Raw genomic sequence first — 14808 nt, 5'->3', positions numbered from 1 at the left:
AGTCTATACTAATGTATAAAATCCTTTGTCTCTTTGTTACCGATAAAGACGAGAACCAATCGACCGATTTACGTAAAACTTGCACCAAATTGTTCCTTAGGGTTGCTCGACGAACATTGGCTACATAAGTTATGTGAAATGGATCCAATTAGTATATGACAATTGCCGAGCAGCTTGACGGGTCTAGTCTCTTACGCACGGGCAATATAATCCAGTTCATTGGTGCTATCTTTGATTTCATTGCTGATCAACTAGCTTCCAATTCTTTAGTCTTGACTCGTTGGGCCGTTATAACGTGACTGCAGCTACCGGAATTCGTAACCTCGATCGCAGCTGGTATCTGCACCCGTAAATTCAGTATCAAGGTGCACCGTATCATGAACTGCACAGGTGATCATTACGTATCACGCTCTACAATTAGGAAAAAATGAAATCGTGCTGGGAATTTTTAATTTTGTATGCACGATCAGCTCTCGGTATTCTCATTTTTCTCTTTACACTTCTCTGCCGTGATCGGATTGAGAAAATATAAGCAATGGAGCGAATCGATGTGATGTAGTCTGTTTTGTTGAAACGTAAGTCTACCGTATTTCGCTGACGAGAACATAATGTTGACGAAAAGTCAGATGTTTCTAATTCTCTAAAAGTTCGCGAGTCATCGACACTTGCGTCTGTAAGAACGTAACGATGCGAAGGTTTACGACCCCGCGTTTGATTTTTCCAGAGTGGTGACAGACCGGGAAAATCGGGAATAGTCAGGGAATTTCGTCTATCAGAAAAATTCAGTTGAAAAATCACGGAAAAGTCATGGAATTATGATGGACCATACACGGAAAAAACATACTTTCTTCACAAATCGTCTTTAAACTTCAGCTATACTTCGTAAATTCAGTTAACGATAAGTTAACTTTCGGAAATGGTATTGTTGAATTTCTAATCATTTGTGTGAAACGAAGTAATACCACGTGTTTTTTAGATCCAAAATTATATAATCAAGGTGCACAAATTCAGGAGCTTTTGGTTATAAAAGCTACCCAACATCACGCAAGTTTCGTTAGAAAAAGTCAGGGAATTGTGAATTTTTTGACGGTAAAAGTCAGAGAATTTTATATGAGCATAATTGTCGGCATCCTGTTGTGTGAAAAATGTCGCCTTTCTCTTTCTTGTTTCCTCAAATTTCATTACAGAGTCGTTGATCATTCGCTTCACGCTTTGATTGAGTTTTTTAGAAATCTACACCAGACGACAAATTTTACGAGTTTACGAACGTCGGCTCGTTACAAAATCGATTCGCCATTACGATCCGAGATAGTGGTGGTATCGTGTCGTTGATGTGGTTCGAGTTCTTACAGAGGCAACGAGGCAGTTCAGATAAGTTACGAATCGGGACGCGTGAGGTTCGCACACCGCCGCTGTACAGCTCACACCCAGAACGTCAATTACGCACGCGATTGTTCGCAGGTAACTGCAAAACGAGTTGCAGTTTGCATGCTACATATTTACTGCCAATCTCAGCGGCTACCGCAACTTCTCGACCTCCGCCACAGCGGCGGGTGAATAAAAATATTAATCAAGTCAACGGTTCTACAGCTCCATAAACACGTGATCCTATTCACTGACCGTTACAATGCCCTGGTTGTAGGCCACTAAAGTTTACAATTAGGAGCATGCGTGCTTACTTAGACGATTGATCTTTGCACGGTAACGCCAGATGTTTATTTTCTGATCTTGATTGTAGCTCCTACAGATTGAGATTAATCTGCGAGTCATTCGTCAACTCCGATGCTACTCTCTCCGATCACTTTGGCATACCGTGAAATATGAATCTCTGTTTATTCTTTAAGCACGATTGTTCTCAATGCGGTTAAGAGATTCGTATGCATGCAGTAATTTTTCTGTGCGCTGTAACGCTCAGCTGAATTATGGGATACAGGAATGTTTTGTTTCTTCTTCCACGGTATTCACGCTTATACTCTCGTTGAAACAGTGTACATCTTTTTACCGCGTTATTGTCATTCAAAATTCATCGCGTTCGAGAGTGTCGAATTGAATATTGAAAAACAACAAAAAGAAGAAACGAGTCACTCACGCTATCAATATATCGTGAAATACAGCTTGAAACATAAGAGCCTGATCCATTAAAGAAAAATCTCGTTGTTCGAAGCTGAGGTCCGTTTTTTCTTCCTCGCGTGACAAAATTCCGCCACTTTATCCGTACACGCGTCGGGTTACCGTGAACGACTCTCTGCAGAGGTCCGTTATCATCAGCCTTCTTAGTAACCGAAAACGATCTAGATTCAACGGACTTACTGAACCCAGAATACTTAGGAGGACCGGACAGAGGCGATGGTAGAGAGGGAGGAAGTAAGAGAGCACGGCCGTTTCGTTTCTCCGAAACACTCGATGGCTTTATCCGCTTCTCTCTACCCTATATACATACGTATATGTATATTGTATATTTACACATGCATATACGTTGCAGTTATACGTTACATGCGCTAATGAACCTCTCCAATTTTCTTATTTCAGATATACACAGACTGGGCGAATCATTACCTGGAGCGAGGCGGTTCTCGTCGAAGGGTTGCGGACCTCCAGGCCGACCTCTGTGACGGGGTTTTGCTTGCCGACCTCGTCGAGGCTGTCAGTAAGTACATTAATATCGCTGGACCTCTCGAAGGATTGTCAGGCGAGAGCAGCAGGTGGCTCATTGTTAGAGAACCTCCGCGGAGGATCCCAAACGCGTTGTATCAGCCAGCGAAACTAGATCTAGTCTTGCCCGAGGCGCGAATGGATTACATCGTGTTTCCAGACAGTACATCGTGCCGGAATTAATCAATTTAATGCGAATTTAAACAGCCGGCTTTGACACGTGCTACCAGTCGGTGATGCGTCAAGCAAACGGCTTCGACTCTTCTCCATTTGACGATCTTCGTGTGAAATCGATCATTCCTACAACACCCGGAGGGTGTGGAAAATTTCCAAAAAGCTCATCGAATGTGATTGCAAAACTTTTTTCATTCGGATTTAGATAGGCGTAGTCTGGCAATTGAAAGCAATGAGAGGTTTGCCATACGCGTTTCTAAGAATTTCTAAGCACTTTCTAAGCCTGTCAGCCCCGCACTCGCGTCCCGAATAATTTATTGTTCCGTTTTAACGTGGCGATGAGGGTTTTGGTATATTCTTTCAACTAAATTAGGAAGTAACTGTGCATGAAACACTTAAATGGTAACCGACAGTTAGAGTTTATGAGACGTGTGGCTCACGTGCTAACTCGTACGCCATATGCCAGGCGTTACGATATGTGCGTATGCACCAACGTACGTTACAATCATAGAGCCGTACATGCACAGGCAATTCCGCGTGTATTTGTTTGCGTAGGATAATAAGTATATGCCGCCAAGCAGAATGTTGTCTCGATTTGATTGTCGTGTACCGTTTGTCGCTATTTCAAATTAATATACCTATATAGGTCACTGGCCAATTAATTACGTATTGATTAATAATCAACTCATTGTTTCAGCCAATCAGAAAGTAATTGACGTCAATCGAAAGCCGAGAAATACGCAACAAATGGTGAGTAGAACGTTTCCTCTTCTACAATCTTTATTATATGTATAATATATCCGTACAATTTTTTTCGGCGAGGTTTTAACGCTATATCGGAAGATATATCATTGTCTGAATGTGGAATAATTCTACCGTAGAGAATTTTTCAGTGTAAAAAAAAAATCACAAAAAAAAAATATCTAAGATAATTAGATGGTGAAATTTTTTATTTACTTTAGGCGTGCATTAAATTGAACTCACGGGTCTTTTTTGACGAGCGATGCCGACCGCGGGACAAGAGCCGCAACTTTATTTTAAGTGCATCTTGAGATTAGAATCAATATGCGGGGGAGGAGAAACGGACCGGAAGACCGAAGACGATTAGAGAACCGGGCTCTGATCCCGTTTAAAATGAAGATATCGGCTCCACCTACGGTCTCGGAAAAGTCTTAAAACCGGTGGGCGTTTGCTGGGTGAATCTTGAGTCATCGTGAGCATCGAAGACGCGTAGACGCATCGCCCCCGACTCAGGGTTCCTTCGGGATACGGTTAGACTGTCACGTAGGTGGACGGGACGGGATGCCCGGTCCCCGAGGTGAACCAGGAGTACAAAGTACAAAGGAACCGAGAAGTACCTACACGTGTTTGCGTTTCTAGTCGATCCATGGGGGTCCGACCGGTGATCTATGGGGTCTTCGGCGCGCAGCTGTGCGGCGCGTGCCTTAACCGAAATATCCATATAAGCGCCATCTTTTTTTTTCTATTTTTAAATAACTACCTCGGGTGCAGTAAACGGTTCGCACCGAGTGTCGAGTACCGCTGTAAACATTGACGACTAAGAAGGGAGAGCGAGAGATGAAAATCCTATCGCGCACCCACGCGGCTATAAATATATGCGGACATGCTCGTACGGAGACCTAAACATACGTATACTATGAATCTTTTAAACAGTCATCTTACTACCCAGGTTTCTGTGTCACTGGGCTGAACCACGCTTGATACGGTGCGATCCTCGAGTCGTTATTTCACACACACTCTTTTTCAGAGGATACCAACCCGATATACATATTTTCTTTTCGTAATATCTCACAAATATAGGCGGCAAGACTGCGGGAACATTTGCTACCTTGTCAACAAGGATGATGCTGATACTTATTAAAGTCCGTTTTTCCGTGTTTTTATAATTTCACTTTCGCATGGAATTGTGTGAGACGCTTCTACATGTTCGAAATTTGTATGGGTAATTATTGATTGCGGTACAATATATTTAGAGAAAAAAGTTCTGTCCTCGCAATCAAAGTGATCGTAGACCGCTTCGTACTGAGATCCGATCGATCCTCAACCACGGTTTCAGTCTTTCATCAACTACTTAGTTTTCGAGTAAATTTTTTTCCAATTAAGAGAGATTTTCACAGCCGCTGCTGACCGTTGTGTATAAATAATATTTGTCACCGGTTCGCTGGTTACACGGCAACGACGAAAGTAAACGGGGGCAAGCGAATATTTTCTGGACAGATTCCAACCGGCGGAAGTATCTATCTCGCGAGAGACGGGCGACGACGCCTCATTACCGTGATTACTTTCTGCTTCCGTTAATGAGCTGTAATCACCTCGTATTACCTCATACGTAGGAAAACCGTTCTTCGAAGCTTCCGGCCTGCGGCTCGGACCAGTAACAGTAGGATCTGGAAATATGTACAGTGTGGAAGGCGATTAATGTACACCGGCTCGGTGTCACGTGGCGTTTTGCGTATCCGGTCTGAAGAATCCGAGAGAAATTTCGAAGTCATAACCAAAATGATTTTTACGTAGAATTGTATTTAACTGACAATTGTCAACGTAATAATTTACGCATACTCAATTTACTAAATATTATCAGTCGCGATTTGATTGTTGATATAACTTTCATGGTCAATAATTGAGCGACGAAAGAGAGGAATGAAAATGTGTCATTTGAAGGTAAGACAGGGTGAGCGTGATGTAGAATTGAATTCTCAAACTCGACCCGAGGTCCTGACTACAAGCCTCCGCAGGAGCATAAAACGATGATTTACGATGTCGGTATTGCGGGCGTTGAAATTTTAGAAAAACAAGTCTCCGTAAAATAAAGCGCTAACAAGCTTCAACACAGTTACACGGCTACCAGGCTGATTAGCATAAGAAATAGCGTCTCGTCGTGTCTGGTAATTAAACTGTCTAAAATTTTACTACCATCAGCCGCGTATTCCGCCGATTTAACCCGCCGCGTGACGCTGCTGGCTGCAAGTCGGCTGTGTTGTAACTTTATAATACCCAGTCAAATGTTAGGAAGTACTTACAGGTCTACCGATCAGCCGTGGCAGACACGCACGCACTGCGAATCTCGAGATCACTGGTACACGCCCTTTTAAGTCGCCGTTTCGCTTTGTTTTGTTTGCCCCGATGAAAAAAGATGGTCGGTATAGGGTTTGCATGCATGAATTAGGAACCACGGCCCCGGCTACAACCTCACTTGATTTACATTTACTTTGCGAATTTTTACCCGCAAGGGCGCCACGTTGTACAACGTTTCCTATAATTAAACTTCACGCGTGCAAAATGCGAGACCCACCTTAGGTACTCTTTTGCTGATCGTGGTTCACGCACTGAATTACCCTGCGATGTGACACGCAGCCGAGAAACTATTGAGCTTATTTGTTTCTTCGTCCCCCTGGCTTGTTGATAGTTTGGATCGATTTTCATTTGACAAAAATCGCGCGAACGAAAATAGCAAGATAAAGGTCCGCGGAATGTTTACCATGGAAGTTTAATTTTGTGGAAATAAATATCTCCTGAGGTTGGAGAATAAAAATCGGACATCGAGAAGCTTTCGGAACGAGCGGACGAACGGCAACGTCATCTATGGAGTCGCCAGTGGTCTAGCTGCACTACTGTAATCTATTTCTATTTCACGAGATCCTATGACTCACGAAGATTAGTCAACTCCACTACCAGAGCTTTAACAAATTTTCTCCTCCAATTTATAAATACGGTGGAAAAATGGTCAAGTCTAGAGTCTGGACGTGTCTGGAGCAGTTTAACGGTGTATCACATATATGATTGAAACTAGTAATGCTACTGTAACGACGCATGTTCAGGAAAACTGAATTATCTGAAATTAAGTAAATCATACCACACCAAACATATCGATATTTTTCGAAAGCCAACTCCTCGAAAGTCATCTTAAAATTGCGAAATGATTTTCTTCCTGATGTTTCGTGACGTTAACCTTGCTTACTTCGATCTTGTTATTACATTATTATAGCAAGTACCTCGCTCTGCAGGACAATTCACACGATATCCTAATAATTGTACTCGGTCATTGCGATGAAAAAGTCGGTGCTCTGTACCCAAGTATCGATGGGCATGACGACCTGGAGCGAGCGATTTGCGTCGATCTAATTGCCCCTCGTTTCTACGCGTAATCGGCGATTCGGAGCCTAACTGCCTGGCGATAAATGGTAAGAGGTAATCGCGATAACCTCGGACCGTGTTATCTTGTAAAATTAATCGGTAAAACCTGACTTCCGAACGATGCGGTTAAACTAGTTGAAACGGCGGGTTGCACCTGCAAGCACATCGTTAAAGAGCGCAACGGAAGGTCATCGAGATGGTAAGTTATGCGGTTGATGAGCAATAGACGCTGCACGCTTATACGGTGGTACAAGGCATGCTAAAGTATGCTAGAGACAAATTGTTAATTGCGGTAGCTACACGCGTCTCGTCGCTAAGAACTTTCTCTGCTGCTCGTATCCTATAGAGTTCCTCTTTTTGACGCAGCTGATGCTACGCTGCGTTGCGCTGCAATTAACCCGGAATGCTATACAGCTGTATTTGTAATTATCGTTGAATTCAGAGACACTCTTCCGAATTTCAGAGGGACACACTCGGCGAGAGAATAAGGCACGAAGTGCGTCTGTGAAAAAAGAAATGGAAGATTAAAAACGAAACGAGAGGAAGTTGAACGATCGGAGAATCGAGGTCTCGCCGTTTTTAACCGCGTGCTTAAATTCGACGCGGTTGGACCGATATTTTTAGCGAATCGGATCGAATCGGTGACCTTTGGCGTCGGGTATCGATTTTTTTGCAACTCCGCGACGCGCACGGCTTCGATCGATCTTCGACCGTTTAATATCGTGACGAATTATCAAAATATTTTCTGAAACACGTACGCGTTGAGTACGATTTTGAACGCTTGATAAACCGATACACCCGCATAACGTATCATATGAAATCGTTATGCGGAACCGATTGAATGCTATGTGAAATTTACCCCCGTGAACCGATCAAACGTAGCCAAGATGGAATTAACTTCATGTTTCAACGGGCCGGTCCGATTTTCGATAACGATTTTTCACCGGTCATTCGACGTCGGAAAGACGAGTATGTACAAGGTTAGTAAAAAGTGCGGTGTGGGTAGTCCTTCTTTGACTTGTTGCTGCAGTAGTTGGTATAACATACCTGTGTGAAGATCCACGTGATGCGCATCGGTAAATCGAATGCGGTATTCCAACCGCAAGTATTTGTTCGTTTCTTGGACGTAATCGATTCTCAAGTCCCTCGGGAAGAAGTCGGCCTATTGAATCGCGGGAAAACAATTAAAATTGACGCTGGACGGCAATACGGATCGATACGACCCGACTCGTAGATGTTATGTATTTATTCAAGAACTCGCATCACGTGTGAGATACTTATCGAGTAACGGAATTGAATTTTGTAAATTGAAGAAGGAAGAAAAAAGAAATGATACAAAAAGTATTTTCTATCGCTAATGATATTTGATTGAGGAAGGTGAATGAAAAAAGAAGGAAAAAGAGAATATTAAAACCTCATGGATCGTTGTGGGTCTTACATAGATAATGGCCTACTGAACGAGGTAATTTATTTAGATTGCTAGGAGTGAGAAGGAGAGAGAGAGAGGAAGAAGAAGAAAGAAAATGGAAGGAAAAAATCACCCACCATATCCCACATGAAAAATATACTCGTTTGCGCCGTTACGTCGTCGTTTCTCTAACTTGTCTAAGAATTAGTTGAATACCCAAGTTTTCAGGAAACACGAAAATTACTGCGCGGGCGCACGCGATCTCCTAATATCCAGCCACTTGACGCGTCCTCATCAACGGATCTGAGTAGGTGTGCCCTTTACAGTGCGTCTGGATCTCTGATATAAACTTGAGGTAGCGCAGGGCAATTTGAATAATTTCCTAAACACCGTACCTAGTTGTTAATTATTTCATTGCTACAGGCGTAGGAGTTTCCGATCGTCAATTCCAAGTCTAGCGATCAGTTCGTACGACGGGGGACCTTAATTTATGAAAAACTGTTTTATTGAGATTAATTAAATCCAGTCCGTTGACTGTTGGGATTAATTCACGGACCAACTGGCGGTCCCCGAACATTTCGTTGCTACATGCGTCGCGCTATTCGTGTTGTGTGCAGTTGCGAGTTGGGACCGAGATTAGATGATGGGTCGTACAGTTAACCCGCTCGTATATACACGTGTCTCTAGATCTACGATTAGTTCTACGTACGTGATTTCTTGGGATGATCTCCACCCGCAATTATCTTGCCTCTGTAGGATGTATGTAACCTTCCAAGTAATTGCGATTCTTTCCTTTTCTTCGTTGAAACGTGCGCCTATTGTAAACCGCATTACAGCCTGTTTCTACGTCTATGACTGAGATATTAATTACCGTATTTATACCGCAGTCATCACGGCACGCCGAGGAATGTTGATCTATTCTTTTTCACGGGCAAAAGTTCTCCGTTCGCACGAAGTTGTACATCGTTCAAACTTACACGTGCAGACAGAATCTATACGGCTAAAAATAACGTACACCTTGTCATTTTTCAAATTACCCACAGGCGTGTCTCTTTTCGATCCGACGCGTAATTTTATTCATTTTTCCATCAGTCTTTCATTACCTGATATTTTTATTTTCTCTATATTTCCCATGGGGAAAGTCTGTGCCACGATCCCAACGTGCAGAATGGTGTGTTGATATTGGAATTATTTATAGCCGATTTCTAATTACTGCTGGACTTCAAATCCGCGATGGGAATTTATATTGTTTCAGGTTTTTCAGTATAGGTATTTTTTTTTTGCCGAATGCGTGACTTATTGAGTAGTGGCGAATGATTGACGAAATGTTAGGATTCGTGAAGATGTAATGAAAATTTTCAACTTCTGATGAATCTATTTGAACTGGGACAATTTTGTACAGAAGTTGTTGGACGATGTTTTTTGCAATCAGTGTTGATCCTGAATCTAAATTTCATGATTTTCCAGGAATGCTTTGAGACAAAAATATTGCCATAATTATTGTCTAGTTCCAGTTTAAAAACCGCCATTCATAAGACTCTCGAGAAATTTATAACTTTTACAGCCTCCATTTTCTTTCTCGTTCGTATCGGCCCGAAGATGGTTAAACGCAAAATTGCGAAAAGTGTAGACACGAATGATGCCCATCTCGACACGTATGCCGCGCGTGTTGGCAGCATGGGTATTTCACTGTATAACCCATTCAACTGTGGCACTTAAGGAGCACGCAGTGATTTCTGTAGGGTTATATTTCATCCCTCTTTGTATCTCTCTCGGTTCATCTCGTCTCGAGCAAAAGTGTATGGAACATGTACAGATACTCATGTCGTTGTGTATGCACGCGTAAAAGTTTTGTTGTAGAAACGCCATAAACGTATATTAGACCACTTATACATGTAGCGTCGTGCAGGCTGCGCGTCGTCGTCCTACACCGTTTGTTATCTGATTAATATTTTGATTTCAACCGGGTGGTCTCAATATTTCTAGATTTTTATAATCCGAAGAGGTTCCAAGTAGACACAAGGATTAAGGTCTACCTCTGTTATAATACATATAGGTATACATAGGACCCAGAAGGAACTCGTCTAGCGTTTATAAGATAAAGAGATGCGGACGTATACAGCGTTTGTGGTCGAAATACGGAGGCTTCACCAGGGGTTCGGTCACGGGTCTGCCACACCCCCGTGCAGGGAGAAACCAGGCCACCTGTGGTGCCGGTTTTACGGTAACCGTACATAAAACATTTCACTTCCCTGGAATATACCGGAAAAAAGACAGAAAAACACGTTCTTGTTTATCCTAGTTTTTTTTTTTATATTTTTCGGATCGTGTCTAAGAGAGGGGAAATAGACAGGAAGGGTCAAGGGGTTTCACGATCGCTTAGTGCAGATTTTAAGCGCGATTTCGAGGCTTGTATTCACCAGCAGCACAGCCTCTCGATGACGCTGAGTCGGTTGCGGTCGTCGTAACTTGTAAATTCATTAGTCGTCAGGACCAATTAAACTGTTTTATTCGCTCTCCAGTTGTATAGTTATACACGTACTGTTCCGCCCGGTTCTGCAGTCGTTAGGCATGGTAAAAAGTTGGCAAAAAGTATAAATGAAAAAAAAAAGAAAAAAAAACCCAATCTCGAGTATTGTACGACCGCGGAGCGCTGAGTGCTCCAATCACGTCTTGTGGCAGGATGTTGTACCTGTGGATTAAGTGCTTTTGACTTAAAAACACCGAGAACTCACCGGAAGAGCGAAAAACAAATCCTCGAGTACATAGACTTGCGTGTTTTAGTTAATTGCGTTAGAGATATATAGCAAACTGGACACTTGTAGTTAGTGAAAATTGTTCGACTTTAATAATTTCGTAAACTGTTAAGAAATGCACAAGTAGAAATATTTCTCAACCACTTTTCCTTCCTGCCAAGTATCGTACCTGAGAGATTCTCCACGGGGGTTTTCTATTATCTACATACCACGAAGCAGCGATGAAAGATACGGAGAAAAAAGGAAACAAAATTGCGAGTCATGGGGAAGAACCTGCATCCCTGTTTTCCGTATAGAAATTAAACCCTCGTTGTGTATAAAAAACGTAGGTATAGTGTAGTTTGAAAATAGGAAGGATATTTTGAAAAATTTCATCCAATCAGCCGGGCATTGTGTTCGGGATAGGAACTCCAGCGGGGATGTTTCCTATTGAGGGTTTCTCAGGGCTTTAGGGAATTAGTTATAAGGTGTATCCGTACTTTCCAGCGTGTGCAACATGTCCAACGTGCCCGTGTCTCGACGGAATCTCAGTGTATGCGTGATCGAGTGACGTCAGTGGAACCGCGATCAAACGTCCAATCGTAGGTCGGTACCTGGACCACGTGACGTACACACGTTACGTTACCATGCCCCGTAGTGCGTACTCGACCCGCTCGCACTCTCTAGTCTCTTTTATTCACTATCACACGTGGCCGTTCCCCGAGCGTGTAAGTGCTCGGTAGAGAGAGAAAATAAGAGAGGGAGAGAGAGAGAGAATACAGCCTTATTGGAGCCTGAGCCTGAGAGTCGAGTGTTTCACCGTGAGCTAGTGTATCGCGAGAGGTCCAGTAGCGCGGATGCTGTGTCCGATCTCTTCGCAACGGTCCGCAAGCGTGCGATTGGCAAACCGACTCGATCGGGCTTTCAAATTGCCCGCGCAAATTTGACGATTTTGTTTTTGACGGTGTCGCCTTATTCGAATGAAACACACTACGCGCAGTTTATTTTTGCACAAAATTTGGCTCGCGTTATTGTAGGTACGAGAGAGATACTCGACTTCGGGCTAAAGAAACTCTTTGATAACATTGGCTAAGAGTTTGTGGACCAGAGTTTGATGGTGATTGCATCGGCTACGTCAGTGCCTGCAGTGCAGTTAGAATGAAGTGTACTTAGACTCTGAATCGATTGCTACACATTTCAACGTTGTTTGGTAGAAAGAAAGACCCGGTAGACGACGGTGTTCCTATTAGATAAAATACCAATCGGTAATAAATTTTTACGATAAGAATAAGTTTGTGTTTCATTGGTAAAACTTTTATCGTTTCGTGATGCAATGTTCTAGGAGTTCTATACGGTGAATTGGCGATATGTGTTTTAATCAATAAATTGAAATCGAGTTGGTCGTCGTGTCGAATGATACTGGATGCCAAACTTTATAAACTCGAGAAATTTGAGGATAAGCGTTTTCCGATAAACTACGCAAATTCAGCTTATAACTTTCAACGAAATTAGTTCCTCGCAGCCAGGATGACATCGTGCTTATACAGGTAACTGAATTGCGGAAAATATACAATATGTTTAGTGAAAATCTATCGAAATACCGCAGAAAAAATTGTTACGCTGCTTTAACAGTAGGAAATGAATTAGAAATTTTACTTCACAAAAAATTCTCAAGCAATATGTAGAATATTACAGCAGTATATATCTGGTTGCGTGTTCTCTTTACAAATTGTGTAAACTGTGGAATTCTATGGTTTTTCGTTATTCAAATCAACGTGTTTTGGCAAAACTGTGGCAGAGGTCAAAATTTTAGAAAGTCGCTTCTTCTAACAGATCTGTCAGGACATCGCGAGTTGTTAATTTACTTGAGTGTCGCTTGTTAAAGGCGAAAAATAAAAACCTATATTTGACGTTATCGATAGCCGAATCACTTTTGGATTTCAAATGTTGCAAGATACTATAAGTCTAAAAAAAAAGTGGCATACATAATTTCTAGTATAATGAAGACAGTGAATACTTGAATTGATTATTAACTTTTCTGTCACATGTAATTCAAAATGTAACCTAACACGTAGATCGATTGAAGAGATTGAAAAGTGAAACACACAGACTGTTCTCGAGTCGTAAACAGTGCTTACAGTGATCGCCCATCGATTACCGAAAGTGAGTTACATGGAGTATAAGCCATTCGAATACGTAAACAAGAGCGGTCGAAAAAATTTTTCATAGAATTTGAAAAATTTGATATGCTGACGGTAACGCTTTTACGCGGTATCAAACGTACATTTTCAACTGCGGTAAATCGAGGGAGCGGATAAACGTGTAACAACCAGCCTGTGTATAAAGTGCATATTGTGAACACGTGGGTATTTCCAAATCACGCTATACACTCGTTAAGCAGTGAACGGTGACCAGGCATTGACCGGTTGTCAATAATTAGATAGATTATTGTCGGACCACGATCAATAGCTACGGGCACGTCCCTCCCTCCCCCTTATACCTTTAAGTACCATGCATTGGTAGATTGTGCACGAGGTACGCGGCTAATGAGGACCCCGGTTTTTAAGGTGTTCTAAATCCATGTTCGACAATCTGTACCTGACCGGCGATCCTCGGACCTGTTCTATGGTGTGCGCGACGATAATACGAGCACATGCGGAGGGAGGAGGAGGGCAGAGAGGACCGATATTTATTCTCGCATTTACAAGCTCTTTCCGAGAACAAGGAAATAACCTGACTCACTAGTTTACACTCGGTCATGCGCAGCTCGGCTTTTCTACGGAATCTAGATAAATATGATTTCTTTCGAAACGATTCGTAACGCTCAAACCTGCCATGCATGCATCGACTTACTTCTTTTTATAGACGTGACGATTCTCACACCAAGGCGTATTATGTCCTTTATATGTCCACATGTATATTCACGTCTCGGAGTTGTAATCTAATGATTTACCCGTCTCTCCCGTTGCCTGTGGTAACTCAACCAAATTGGCTGATCGCCAGGAGTAAATTGATGGTTGGATCCAGATACACGAGCACACGTGATACGATTCGTAAACGGGAGGAATTGGCTTTTCTTGCATCCGTTAACCCGTCCGCTTATTATGCATAATGCAAAAATTCGGCGAAAATCTGCAACTCATTTTTTACGAGGCTGAAGCTACCAGCCAGAATTAACAGCCAAACGTTCTAATGTTCATTCGAATCAGATAGTGATGTCCGAAAATCTAGACTTCGTGAAATACCCTGAATCCAATACAATACTTTTGTAGAATTATGAAAATTAAACTGAACTGCACTTTGGTATTTCCAAAAAGTTTAACCTTCTTGGCTGCTAGCTTCAGCTTCGTACTTTTTTTTCATTCCTGATTTCTACGATGTTTTGGAACATCATATTATATTGCGTGTATCACATCTGCACGAAGGTGGTTGAAAAGAATCATACTGATAAGAATTAGCGTTACCCACCTGTGGAAAAAAAAAATTGAAAACATTTCCAGCATCGAAGATCGTTGTTTTTTTTTTCGTTTCTTTTTTTTTCCGTAACCTTGCGAATCTCTTTGTCGAACAAACCTCATTCCGTCAGTCAGACTCGTTGTGTTTTACGTAACTCTTAGCAAAGTCCTTGGTGCGAATCACGTATTGTTATGACTGGTTGTCGGAGTTTACCGTATCGCCGGGTTT

General features: G+C 42.2%; 1 protein-coding gene across 3 annotated transcripts in view; it reads left to right on the top strand.

Annotated features, from left to right (window-relative positions):
- Positions 1-14808, top strand: part of LOC124178186 (protein sickie) — a 176616-nt gene that overhangs the window by 57092 nt on the left and 104716 nt on the right. For 2 of the 3 annotated variants that reach the window (XM_046561407.1, XM_046561406.1), the window contains 2 exons: positions 2530-2647; positions 3524-3576. In XM_046561407.1, coding sequence (XP_046417363.1) covers positions 2530-2647; positions 3524-3576 — 171 coding nt within the window. Of the gene's footprint in view, positions 1-2529; positions 2648-3523; positions 3577-11984; positions 12672-14808 lie in introns of those variants that run through there. The other variant, XM_046561409.1, reaches the window with a different exon arrangement.

Source organism: Neodiprion fabricii, chromosome 3 (assembly GCF_021155785.1).
Source record: "Neodiprion fabricii isolate iyNeoFabr1 chromosome 3, iyNeoFabr1.1, whole genome shotgun sequence".
NCBI lineage: Eukaryota > Metazoa > Arthropoda > Insecta > Hymenoptera > Diprionidae > Neodiprion > Neodiprion fabricii.
The sequence above is the reverse complement of the archived record's forward strand: the minus strand, read 5'-3'. Positions and strand labels throughout refer to the sequence as shown.